At 39.2% G+C, this 14,441-nt stretch overlaps 1 protein-coding gene across 2 annotated transcripts in view; it reads left to right on the top strand.

The window, feature by feature from the left end:
- The window catches only part of gpr158a (G protein-coupled receptor 158a), a 71,432-nt gene that overhangs the window by 3,840 nt on the left and 53,151 nt on the right, over positions 1-14,441 (top strand). For both annotated transcript variants that reach the window (XM_044176337.1, XM_044176338.1), the window contains exon 2: positions 9,611-9,716. In XM_044176337.1, the coding sequence (XP_044032272.1) occupies positions 9,611-9,716 (106 nt within the window). The remainder of the gene's footprint in view (positions 1-9,610; positions 9,717-14,441) is intronic.

The following is a 14,441-nucleotide window of genomic DNA, read 5'->3' as shown; positions in this document are numbered from 1 at the left end:
TTGTTTCTGTGAAGGTGTAAGAAATCGCACCTCTCACACTTCGTCTCTTCTCTTCCCGTCTGTCTCAGCTGCACTCGAGTCACCGGGGAGGCAGCTTAGACTACACAGAGAGGACTGGCTGTTTTCAAGCGTGCAGTGTGTATCTGTGTGTGTGTGTGTGTGTGTGTGTGTGTGTGTGTGCGCATACCATTGTTGGAGGCTGAGACATTCTTCAGGATGATACGTACCGTCCTAATTTGTAGATCACTCAGACACAAACTTGTTCCTACACAGCCGCACAAATGCAAAAACCAGTTTGAACAAACACACAAAGTGGGAATACACAGAAGAGGAAGAAAGGGAAGTGGAGGCATAAGGTGGTGTATGTGTTAGGTGAACACACACTGTACTTCAAACTCACCTTTCACAACAAAGACCTTAATTGCTTTGAGGCTGAAGCTCAGGCAGCAGCAGCACTATGATAAGGCAAACTAATTGAAACTATCTAAAAAGTACAAACAAATGGTAAAGAAATATTTCTCAATATTTAGCATATTTCTCCAAAGGCCAAACAGGTTCTAATTAGATGGCAGCGTCGTCTTCATTTTCGGTAGGCTTAGTGCCCCATTTTGCTTTACAAGCAGCTAAAGTTTGGACAGCCTGACTGCTGTGGGACGCCCAGCTGTCTAACAGAGTGGGAAGCCTCAAGCTCCAGGAGGAGCCAGCAGCATTTGCTTAGATGGACACCATCCAGAAACAAAGAGGAAGGAAACCCACAATTCCCGTGGCTAAGCACAATAATATATAACAGAAAAGTGAGATGAAAGAGAGCAGTAGGGAAAAAATTGCATCCAAGAGGAAAATTAGTGTAGACTCGGGGGTAAATATTTCAGAGCAGGAAGCTTTCTTACCCAATAAAGTTAATGTTGAAATTATAAGTGCACCTGAAATGAGTCTGACCTTGTAGATTTTCCACTGAGTGCAACCTAAAGCAAGCAGGGGTCAAAGATCCCTAATGTGCTCCATCTCCCACTGCTGACGTCACTCGGACTCCTGCTTAGTAAGGTGGCCTGTCAATACGATGCTTTCAGCAAGTAAATGTCAACCTTAAAGAAAATCCAACTACCAGCCTTTCTGGCTTGCTGTAAAGAGATTTTATATTCCTGATAATACTGTTAATGATGGGAATAATCTCAGTAATTTTCATACTATCACGGCGATGTAATTCGGTTGCCTCTCAAAAGATTATAAATCTGTAATATCGTTACTGTAGGAATATCCTTTAATAATCTGGTGTGAGAGAAATAGCACTACGGTATTGTAGAGGAGGCCTCAGAATGGAGAACAGAGTGCTTTGTTGGGTCTGAAATGTTTGCAAAGATTTGGAAAAGGAATTTAGCTATTTTCAGGTTTTGAAATATTTTGTAAGTGGACAAAAGGTGTCCACGAAACACAGGGAAATTCACTGTTAAAGCTCTGCCATCTCCCGAATTGTGATAGACCCTAAATATTTCATACTCCTTTCATGATGTATACTTATTACAGTTGATGTCTCATAATAAACATATGACACTTATGAAGGAGGACAAGCACATAAGGAAAATAGACAAGTTAACCACCATTTTGCAGCTTTAAGACATTTGATATTGAAAATATGAAAAGTGCTGTAACCTAATATAATGCAGATATCCCTTTGTCCTTGTGTTCATTTAGTGTATCTCGCTATAATATTTCCACAATTTCAGCTTGTCCATTCTTATGCGTCAGCTGTCAGCAATAAAGTATGATTTTTAATTTGAGGGCAAAATATAGAAGAGAAGACATTTTTATGCAATTTTAATATGCAAAGTGGATGCAAACCCTGTGTCAGAATAATGTTGAATAGCTGAACATTGCTTGTTGCATGATTTGTAAGATGAAGTTACCAATTTTAAGGACATTGTAGATGATAATGGTGGAAGTACCAAAGACCAAGTGCTGCTTATTAAAAGCCATGCATTAGTTTTCATTCATAATTAGACAATAATTGTGATGTAGCTTGACACCAACTACAGTCAGACTATCAATCAGCTAATGCTCTCCTCACAACTGTCAGGTTTCCTTTGTCAGCAGCTCAAATTATTGAACAACCTTCCGACTTGGTGTTTGTTCTTCAGAGGAGTGCCTTTAATGACAAGAGTGTCAAGAGTCCAGAAGTGTCAGCTCTCATACAAATTCTAAAACTTCATTCGCTTTCTGTGACAGCCGCTTCGCCACGGGCGTCGTGTCTTTTTTGATGACCAGCGACAGAACTCAATAAAATGACCCAGGTCGCATTGAAATGCTGGTAGACAAGCAGCATCATGCCCAGCGGCTATACTCACATTAGCTTCTGCTCATCCTGTCAGCATAATGCATTTCCATCACTTAAGAGACATTTTCCTTGGGAGGGCTGCATGTTCTTGCATTGTGATTGTTCCATGACATAATGCACGAACTGTGCCCTTCTAAAAGGACAGCAATGTGTTCTTGTCAAGACACTGGGGCGGGAGGAATGTGCATGCAAGTTCATGTGCCAGTCATGCTCACCTCTCCTTTATATTATTCTTGGTTTATCTGCACACAGTCAGTGTAACTGGAGACATCAGGGCTTATTCATCTTGCTTCAGAAGAAACCACTGGATTCATTCTTGTGCAAATATACAGTATATATAAAAAAAACACGGCTACAGTATGCATATTAAAAATTGCCCAGTAAACATGAAGTCTTAACATAGCTTTGCAGACTATTTATCGGTCCAAATCTGTCATTAATTCACACGGTGTCATTAATTTATATATTGTACTGCTGTAGTTATGGTCAATTAGGTGACACCCACAGAAAAATCTCTACCAAAAACATCATTTAAGATGTAACATTACAAATAGGACGTTTTAGTTGTTTCCAAATTCCATACTATATTCTAATTCTAAACAGGATTTGAATATGTAGTTTTCCGGTTATTCAGAAGTGTGGTGTTGATGTGCATTACTGACTAATGACGCAATTGACAAAAGTAAATAGAGGGACAACTCACAGCTGGTTGTATTCTAAAGGTCACGACGAGAATTTTTTTGAGAACTGCTTTTGAATTCCCTCGTAATATGTTTTGGGTTCCCTCACAATATTTTGTGTTACCTCGCAATACATTTCTTCTTCCATTCCTTCTAAGCCATATCTCTATTTCTGCTCAGCTGCTCCCAGTGCAACGCCCCAGTATATCAGCTCATTGAATTTTACTTTGAACTGGGCATTAAGTATGCTGATATAGTACTACTGCTCTATAGGCATGCATGGTTATGTAGTTAGTAAAAGAAAACTTAAACAAATTCTTAGATCAAGAGGTCTCTCCAGAAGAGAGCAGTATGGTAATCTGCAGGATGCTGTCGGTTTCATTCGAGAGCAGTTACTGTACTCTGTACTGTACTGTACCCCAGAGGGGTTTCACTGAGGAAAAGGAGACGTCTCCAGAGGCAGAATTACAGATGTGCAGTTGAATCTACCTCATAAAGTTAATGTGCTGTATTTGTATGAGTCAAAAAAAGCAACAAACAAGAAGGCGACTGAAATGCTGCAAACAGAGTCTGTGGTTCTGTCACAGAAAGAGCAGAAAACATTGAACCACTTGCAGCGCTACATCAGGAATGCAGACCAACGCAAGTTGGACAGCTGTTTGCGTTTCTGCACAGGGTCCTCTGTTCTTTGCACAAAACACATCAAAGTTACCTTCAGTGCTGAACCAGGTTTTGGTAGAAAGCCTGTTGCTGTGAGTGTGGAGCAATAATTGATGTTCCTTATACATGCAGCTCCTACCCAGATGTTTGATAATGTTCCATCTAATAACTTCTTTGCAATGGACATCTTCAGGTGTCCATAAACAATGCTAAATGCATTAATTTGAGAATCTCCACACTACCTTCCATTCCAAATAGACATACGGCTCACAAGGAATGGAAGAAGAAAAGTATTGCGAGGTAACACAAAAGTATTGAGAGACAACGCAAAATTTATTGCGAGAAAACGCATAAACATAAAACATACTGCAAGGGAATGCAAAAGTCCTCAAAAAAAGTCTTGCTGTGACCTTAAGGGGGCTCCGTAGTATTCAGCCACACACACACACACACACACACACACACACACACACACACACACACACACACACACACACATATATATATATATATATATATATATACCGGTGGCTAGTTAGTAGCTAAGAAGACAAGAACATATAAATAAGACAACTTTGCAGTTACTCAAACATGTATTCCTTCTCCTTTGGCAGCAGCTAGCTGCCTTAGCTCATCTCTGGCCTCTACGCTAAGCTAACGTATCTTGACTGGTCGTCTCTCCACTGAATGCACAGAGTTGAAATTACCTTCAAAATGTTGACGTAACAGAGAGTTACTCAGATTAGTAACAAAATTGAAACGTATGTTGACTTACTAACAGCAAAAGCAGTATATTACAGTATGTACTGTGTACTAGAATGGAATCAGGACATAGCTCTTGTTAGCTAGTAAATTATACCAGTTAACCATGTTAATGTTTGCATTTTAAAAAATATTTATGTAAATTATATTGCATATGGAAAGCACAAAAAATTATTAGCTACATTGCTCATATCAGCCTTATGTTATCACACTGCAGTGTCCACTCATCATGAGAGATAACTAATAATAGCTGTTAATAGAATAGATTCTTATGCACCGCTTCATCTGGTATTAGTTTTAATCCATTCATTGCACTTCATTGTTTTACCACATCTCCATGCCAGAGCAATGGATTTACTATAAAATTAACTATGACAAAGATCATACGACTCTCTCCTTACAGAAGTTTTAGGTGTCTCTTCTGGGCTATGATTATTTGAAATTCAGCCTCCTGTTCTAAATGGGCAAATCAATCTGAGAGACCCTTTTCTGGGCCTGAATAGAGACATACAGCTCAAGAGTATAGCCTGACATTCAGTAGTCATTCATGAATACATTAAAGACTGACTTGTAACAAAGAGGGCACACTGAGGCCTTCATTGCGAGTATGTTTTGGTGAATGTCCTTTTGTAGCCTATAAGCAATTACCCAGATGTGTCTACAGTCAACTTCATAATGCTGGCACTAACATTAGCACAGTCTGACTGGTGTGTCAGAAAGACCAGAGCCCCTGCTGGTGGGATGCTCCTCTCTTTGCTGGCCTGGCCTTTAGACCCACAAAGAATGGAGGATGAAAGGGGAGAGCACTCTGTTTCCTGGGGCACCACTATCTCCTGCTCTCTGTGATAATCCTGTCTTTGTTCCCCGAGGGACTTGATGGCCACCATGATGCGTTTGCCCATGTTCCTCGTTGCCACTCTCAAATTACGACCCAGTCTTTATGCTGCATGCATTTTCAGTTGCCGTCTCTGTTTCAGATGCAGCGCACATGCTCTTTCTTTTTTTTTCTCAAGCTATTTTAAACGCCATATGTCCACTTGGGGGGGCGGGGCTATTTTTTCTTTGTATAGACGCTCAATTTCACAAGCAAAACCCAAGCAAATGTTAATGCTTGAGCTGCCAGTGAAACAGACATTTAGGTGAAACCTACATCCTAAACAAATGGTTCTGTTCTTGTGCAGTGTGTGTTTCAGTGGACTGTTTCCTACCCTTATTACATAACAGAGACTTGAAACGGAGGTAATTTCTCAGCAAAACAACCAGCAGTGCAAAACAACAGCGAGGTCAGTTTGCCCCAAGGCAGGACCAGAGCAGCAGTTATTAATAACAGAAGTACAGACAAAGAGAGCGCTGCCCTCGCCTGGTGTCCACTGGGAGCTGGACATAGTAAACCAGCTTCTATACACCTGGAGAACATGCCACACTAATACTATTTGTGTGTGTTTGTGTGCATATGGCAAAAAAAGTGAAAGCTAGATGGACAGAGAGAGATGTATTTCATGTCATGTTATAAATATTTATAGGTATTCAAATGTTCTCATTGTCAATATTTAAAAGTACTGAAGATGTTTTGTGGCATAGTTTTAATGTAACTTTCCCACTAATTAGGGAGCGGGTTAAACTCTTGACTGGAACAATATTTGCTGTGTCTTGTAATACAATTTTGACAGACTGGACCTGGCAGCCAATCAGAAACAAGAGTTTTCCATTTTTATTAAAAAATTATAAGACTGTGAAACAACAGTTTTATTGACCATTTTCACAGCAGACATTTTGACTTGTCATAGCAGAAAACGCACAGGTGCAACCAGTAACACTAATCATAGCTCCATTCTATTGTAGTATCCCAGTAAGCCATGTGATTAATGTTATTAATCACCTGTGCTTTTTCTGCTATGACAAGTCAAAGTTTTCTGCCGTTAAAAAGGCCAAACATAGATCAGTAGAGTTTTAAAGTCGAAATGAAACGAAAAATGCCGTTTTAACCGTTTTAGATCACATCCCTGGTCATATTGTACACCTATTTAACAATATATGCCAAATTGTTTTTTTACAAAAAATCAACTTCTTTGTAATCTTATGTGAAATGCAATCATGTTTTCTTCCGGTAAAACAAAATATGATGCGTGCTTACGTAAGCTTGAACCAACCAATTTCAACCAATAATTTCATGACATCCACCAATCGATCAATCTTCCACTTTTAGCAGCACGGAGCTAAGATTCATCAGTTAGCTAGCTAACAACAGCATGGCTTTCTCAAATTTTTATGACGCCACTGGCGTGTTTCTTGGGGCCGGGCCTAACACATTCAGCGCTAGTGGCTAGTGTAAATGCCAATCAATATCCACGACAAGTCCCAGTTACAGAAAACTTGAACTATCACTTGAAGTCTTTCTTCACAAAATGATAAAGAAACACTGACAACGTCCTCTGCCGCTTTCTGTTTGTGTTGTTTAGTTACCACAAGAGACGGTTTGACAAAGGCGTTACTACAGGAAACCAGACTTTCTGTGTTCTCAAAACTGAGCAATCAGTGTCCCAGCTAATATCAGCACACCCCCAGTTGTCTTTTTCTAATACGTGGAATATAATAATCCTGGCATCCCTGAAACAGAAGTGACATTTATCCTTACTATAGCAGAAACTAGAAATGTAAAGAGGCCTCTCCCAGTACTTTTAAGACACAAATCCTGGAAATTGGAAGACCAAAGTTAATAGTGACTGTACTCTGCTTTTCTCTCTGCTATCTGTTAATCCTATAACAAAATAAAACCCATGTGAATGTCAATGCTCAAACAAGCATCACGGCAGTAAAAGGTTATTACAAAGTCACTCACTGATTTATTGTCAGTGATGCAGCTCCAGGTTTTGGCTGATTAAACAGATTACAGCACTGATTCAGTTGCTGGCTTTGGAGGAGAGTGGTGTATTTTATTCATACTGATCTTTTGTGTGAGTTGCACTTTATGCATATGTGCGGGTGTACTGTAACAAGAAATTTGTAGCTGGAGCAGAGAAATGTCTTTTTTCATTGGTGCACATTATCTGGGTGTCATGACACTCACGAGCAATAACTCTCGAGCATGTCTTCCAACCAGTTTAAAGTCTGTATAGATTTTCTAACAACACTAGGCCTCAGGCTTTTTAAGTCTGCCAGAAGGGAAAGCCTGGATGTGGGCTGAGGTCGCCAAGACAGTTCAGCGGTTCTTGTTGAACTGCACGTCTTAAATGTATTGTCTTGTATTAAACATACAGAATAAAACAGGGATCTACTGTATACTTGCTTGTTTTTCTTGTATACATATATATACTTTATTCAGCCGCTGGTTTGTCCTGTGTGCTGAAGTTGTCAGGTAGAAAAGACATATGCCACACCAGTGAAAAGACAGAGAAATCAGAAAGACTGACCTTCAGAATCAACAACGCTGACCTTCTCTTCATAGAGCTTTAGGCAGCTAAGTAAGTGTAAATCCTGAGCTGCCCTGTTAGAAGTTCCTGCCTGGCTCAGCTGGACGAAATGGACCAAAGACCTTTCCAAGCTACGGTTGCTGAGTGTTTTGTTGTGTCAAGTGATCTATCTGCAGTTTATCATCTCTCTGTCAGCCTGAGTTAGAACTGAAGCACATTTGTTTTACAGTTACTCCATACTATTTTCTTAATTTGCATTATAGACTGTCATTTATGATACATTTGTGTAATAGTTCAGGGGTTTTCCTAAGTCTGACGCTGCCCCCTAAAATTCCCATGGTTGCTAGCTGTGGGCTACAACTACAGCCCCGTTTTTTTTAGCTTATATTTGTTTACGTTTTGACACCATTAAAAGTATGCCAAATTAGCTATTAGCAGTTTCTTTTTTACACTATACCCATTAATGTACAGACAATTATCACTGGATTACTTTGATACTGAAGAAAACTTAAAAATGTGATAATTCTCAGGCAAGTTCTGGAGTTATACAGAACGTCTTTTTTCTATGATTTCTAAGCGGATTTATGGACGTTTATTTGCATGGATATTCGATAAAATTATATCCTCAGAAAGTGTAAATCACACTCAGTCTAAAAATATATGTGCATCAAATATGTGTATCATGTCAATGTGTTCAGATTTGATTGAGTTATGACTAAGTTACGTGATGGAGGCGCTAAGGGTTTTTAAGTACCTTAATTGTCGGCATGAGCAAGCTGTGTCACAGCCACTGCTGATGGTTTAGAAGATACTCGATTTACCTTACACTGTGGCATAAAAGTGGCTAAGAAAATGATAATTCCTTCCCTTTTAACAACACAAATAGAAACATTGATATGGTTTAATTACCCTTTCTACTGTGCTGTACTGTACTGGACTTTTTTCCAATTGTATCTGGCCTCATTTCTATGTTTAAATGTCCCACCAAGTTAGTTCTATTAAATAATAAAAAGTAAATTTTAGAAGTTGTAGAAGGGGGTTATTATTATTGATTTGGTGATTTTATCCAGTTTTTTAAATTTATGAAAATGCTCACACTTGTCTGGCATGTCCCTAGTTAGAGTGTATTACTAGTTTTGGAGATTTCGTCTAGATTACTTTCTAGCAGAGATGGGCGATAACACACACACTTGGTTTCGCTCCAATACCAAGTAATACCAGGACCAGGATCACCGATATCATTGATACTTTTTATTGTTAAAAGCAGCTAATATACTATCATGTAAGGGAGAGAAATATGTAATGATTTATGTGGTAAATGCATTATTAATAGGCTACTTTTGAATATATTTTAATTACCACCTCTCAATTTGCCAAACATGAGGCATTTCTTTTTACTATTCTCTATTAATTATTTAATCACATGCATAAACACATGAGTTTTTAACGGTAAATAATAAATGAAGAAGAGAGTGTTCATGTTCCCAGGATGTGATCTAACATGATGGATCCATTTTCTTTTTTGATGTTGATCCTACTGACGGTAGTATCGATACTCAAAACAAGACTTTGCATCAGTAGTATCAATACTTTGGGGATCAATTCGCTCACCCCGATATTCTGCCACCATACTGACATCCAATCATGGATTCATCAATTTTAACAGTTCATTCCCAAAACTCTATCTTTGAGAAAAAATACTGAACCTGCAAAAATCCATCACTTTGCATTAACAGTCAGGCTAATGGTGTTCTCCTGTCTTGCAGGGGCGTGGTGCGCGTTGACATTAATCTACAGGATGTTGATATCGACCAGTGCTCCACTGACGGCTGGTTTGCTGGAACACATCGATGCGACCTGACCACTATGGAGGTGAGTGTGCCGAACATGTGGATTAGACAGAAGATTGATTTGCTCTGGAAAACTGAACTGTAATGTACACGCATTCAGTCACATCTCCACGAGGCACCAAATGGAAAAGCATTAAATCTGTGCATCTTGTGATGAATGGGTGGTAATCTTCTTCTCCTTTATTGATACTGTTATAACCCACTACCACTTAACGAAACACTATGAGGCTGTCTTTCAAATTATGTGCATGAAAATGTCTTTTTTTTAACATCGCCTTTAAGATAAAAAACAATATGTATATGAAGATTAGTTTGACTTGTTTCCAAAGCAGATCAATGTTCTGCAAAAAGTGACATTTAGTACTTTGCTTGCTTTTTGTTGTTTCCATTAAACATATATACAATAAATTATACAATAGTTACAGCTGTTACTGTGCAAATAATCACTTGATATTAATCCTTTCGTGTGTTAAGGTTGTAGTGAAAAAATATGTTTTGGTCACACCTGAAGCTTTGTTAAACGCACCTGCACCTCCTCCACCCACATTATTACCTCTATCAAGGTTATGTTGTTATGAAGTATGATGTGTCTGTCTGTTGAGACTGCATGTACAGCTTTGCGTGAAACTAGGTAGACAGATGGGCCCAACTGGATCAAGGCTTACTTAATTTGTACTTTGTAGTTTTTTTTTTGTCATCTGGACGACTGTCATGTTTTCAGACATTAGGCAACTAACAGAGATATAGAAATGAAGACTTGGTTCCAAATCTTAAGGGTTAATCTTTATATAGGGTCAAGAAATATATTTAACTTAAAATGTAAGTGATGGGAATGAAGATAGAAACTTAGAAACGTGTTCAGCATTGGCAGAGGAGAAAGTAGTCCTGGCCATTTTCATACTGATGAAAAATAGCCTGTCTCAAGGCGCTGGAACATGTGGGCAGAGCTCTTGGACAAGATGATAAAACTCTCAGCGCTCTGCTATTTATAAGAGGATGTCAAATACCCACATGCTGCATTTTGAATTGGAGAACTCTCATTCATTTCTATTTTCAACAATGCTAGCTAGAATAGATAGCAACTAATTAGCAAATAATACAACTTGCAAGTCAAAATATTTGTGCTTTTACATGGCTGTATGGCTTAAATCTGCCCAACAACTAATGTTTTGGGCCACTTGGGAGCAGCTGACAAAAGCTGTAAACACAATACTTACACATATCACCTTTTAAGTTGATATATTAAACTTGTTAGCAACAGTTAGCAACAGTAGCTTATTTACATGTATCCTTCAGTTACGGAGCAACATTGTTATTCATTTAGAGTTGTGTTTGTGTCCACCAGATGAATGTAAGTCAAATATTCACTCTGTTTTACCACTGTTTTTAGTCTCTACCAACTCCTGAGAAAATATCTGGCTCCGTAGCTGACAAATTTTCCACTATGTTCACCAGCTAGTCGCTCACTTTGTCTATGCTGGGCAGGTATAGTGTACAATGGGTTTATTATCAGCGCTTCTTAGTTGAAAACAGCTGCTGCTGTTGGAAACAACGCTGAGAACAGTGAGAGTATATCAGAAAATCTGTAAAGCACATAATCAGCAAATAGATGATAAAATGCTTCAAATCCGAGGGAACCTGCAGAGTCGATTGATAATTCTCTGTGTTCGTCACTATGGGTGACCCCTTTCGTATACAAATGGTAAATTGTAAATGGACTGTATTTGTATAGCACCTTTCTAGTCTTCTGACCACTCAAAGCGCTTCACACTACATATCACATTCACCCCATTCATACACTCATCAGAACAAAGTAACTAACTCAGTCACACACACTCACACACTGACGGCCCTCGGGAGCAAGTTGGGGTTCAGTGTCTTGTCCAAGGACACTTCGACATGTGGGCTGGGGAAAACCAGGATCGAATCGCCGACCTCCGCTCTACCACCAAGCCACAGCCGCCCTACATGTAGTCATGTGTTCCATTGTTAATATAAAAATATTGATTATAGCCGCCTTTACAGATATGTATTCCCTGAAACATTGTTTTTTAATCAGTATAAACAGGAGAGAAACTTACACCAACAGTTAGCCTAGCAACCAATAATGCCATGTTATAAGCCAATTGATAGCATGCTTGGCTAAAACTTTTTGTTTGAACACAAGTCATTAATACTTTCTGCCTACTTTCATAGGAACCTTTCATTCACAGAGTGCTGCTGTCTAGCTAGCAGATAGCCTTCTGGTCGATGGACCCTGATGCTTCTTACCTGCCGGTTCAGTCTCATCGTTAAGAGTAATAGATTTTGAAGATGTGCTGTAGATCACTGCTTCATAATGCATGTGATGTAATGGATTTCAGGGAACCTCTTTGAATAATTTATCACTCTCTTTGTCTGAGTACTTCCACCTCTCTGTGGACAGTCAATGCCAGAGACATTTGACATAGTGTGTGTGTAGGGTGGCTACAATACATTGTAACTGGTATAGATTTTAGCTGGGTTTGCAAAATAATGATCTCTGTGTGCTTACAGTGCAGGAGTGTGTTAGGAGTATGCTTACTTACAGCTGAATGATGAAAGCTGTTATGTTGCAGGATGTTTCTTGTCTTGCATGACAGCTTTATCACACAGGAGTGCTCGTTATCGTTGTATCTGCTAGATAAACAACATAGATAGGGAGTGGTATAGAGGAGGGAATATATACATAGAGGGAAATTTAAAATGAGCAGCAGTGCTTTTAACCACCTCATTATCTTTTGTGAATGTGTATCCCCAAGTTTGTATCGTAATTCATAAATTAAAAATAAAAATAGGAATTATAGCAAACCATTTTGGTATCTGCTACAGCTAACAACCTACCTTCCTGGTCCTAAAGGGCACGACCAGGTAAATCAGAGGTGACGTGGGAGGCTGATGTCTCTGCAGCTATGAATAGAAAGCACGGCTGCTGTGTAATAAAGTCTTGTAGGGCTGCGTGTGTGTGGTAATGTGATAAAAACGGCATTGGGAGGGATGCCCCATATTTGCAAACAGGGATTCATTTTGTGTTATTGCTGTATTTTTTTTTCATGCAAGTATTCTATCTGCATGTGCAGCAATATGTTATTTAATGGGTTTCTTTGAGGCCGTTTAAATAAAAAAGACAATCATTTGAGGCTGCTATAGATCCACGTTTTAGGAGTATTTTCTTTGTTTCATTGGAAACAAAGCAGTTGGTTTAGTTGGTGTTGGAGCAGTTTATTTACTTTAAGTGTTTCATTGACATAGTCACATTTCAATTCCACCCTCGGATGCTCTTTATAACCGCATTTGCAGCAACACTGCACTTCCACTTACATGTAGACTCAACATTCTGTTTTGCACGCACAACTCTGACCAGATTTATCCAACATCTATGAATTCCTTTGATCGCACATCCACTGTTGTTCTTCTGCCTCTTAGTAGCGTTTTAAGTGCCACCATCCCAGCAATTGAATTTGACAAAATGCAGTCGTTCCAGTCAGCCGCCTCCCTGGCCTCTCCTCACATCCTGCCTCTCAAGCTGCTGTTCGCCCAGCCAAGCATGCAGGCAGCCCAAACTCAGATGGAGGCAGATGCTATGGATGACTGATTAACCAGGCAAGCAGAGGAAGGCAAAACAAAATGAGGCTCGGACTGTTGACAAGAAAAATACAATAACCTAACAGTGTCAGAAACCTAAGGTTATTTAAAGTTTTTGTTGAATTGTTGAACAGTTTTCCTCGAATCTTTCCTCACTGGTCATTTTCACAAAACCCTACTTAGTATTTTCTTCCAGTGATGCCACAGTTGACCTTAGCTATAGAAAAATCCCACGCAAAGTCATAGGATGTCAGAGTTGTAGCACAGTGTGTGCTAATGCTTACATGCCTGACAATGGCTTGTTTTGAGCCACTATTCGTGTGTTTTAGGATAGAACTTGCATGCAACGGAGAAAGTCAACCAGAGTATGCCAACGCTGCTGTCAAGGAAAATATATAGCAATCAATTTTATTATAAACCAGACCAGTAATAGATAATACATGCAGACCAGTATTGGTCAAACCAAAAATTGTATTTTCTTTGATTAAGTATACAGTACAGCTCTGACTTATGCCAATCATGGTTAAGCTATGAATCATCACATAGCCAAGCATGGAGCCCAAAGATGATCAACCACAATGTCAACTTAATTTCCTGTTGAAAAGGTGTATACATGTTGTTTGAGACTGACATGTTCCTGTCTTTTTTTCTACCTCTCATCTCTCACTAATGGCACTTCCGTTAGTGTGTTTCACCGTTCTTCAAAAGTCCAGGACTTTGCCGCACCTTTCATACGAGAACGCGACTGTGGATGATGATGAATGTTTCAATCAATTAGCTTATTGCTCAGAACAAGTGGTGGAGCCCTGGGGGACTATAGTCTGTGAAAGGCAGTGACACATAACCTGAATGATTACTCCAGCCAGCACGACAAGGACTCCTGACTCTGCACTGACTTCTTGTTGAGGGCTGCTGATTGAGAAGAGTGAGGGCCACTGGTTAGAAATGAACATTTATTAACTGAGAATGATACGAAAACATCAGACTTTGACCATACGTAGCATCACAATACCTGGATTTTGAGTTATAAATCTAAGAATTCAATACATAGATTTTGTTTAATATCAGTGACAGTAACCAGGCATTTGTAGATTACCACTGCTACTCTAAGGTCTGACATTCCAACTTTTGGTCTGTACCTGTT

The sequence above is a fragment of the Siniperca chuatsi genome, linkage group LG19 (assembly GCF_020085105.1).
Source record: "Siniperca chuatsi isolate FFG_IHB_CAS linkage group LG19, ASM2008510v1, whole genome shotgun sequence".
Lineage (NCBI taxonomy): Eukaryota > Metazoa > Chordata > Actinopteri > Centrarchiformes > Sinipercidae > Siniperca > Siniperca chuatsi.
Note: the sequence above shows the minus strand (reverse complement) of the source record. Positions and strands in the feature narration are given on the sequence as shown.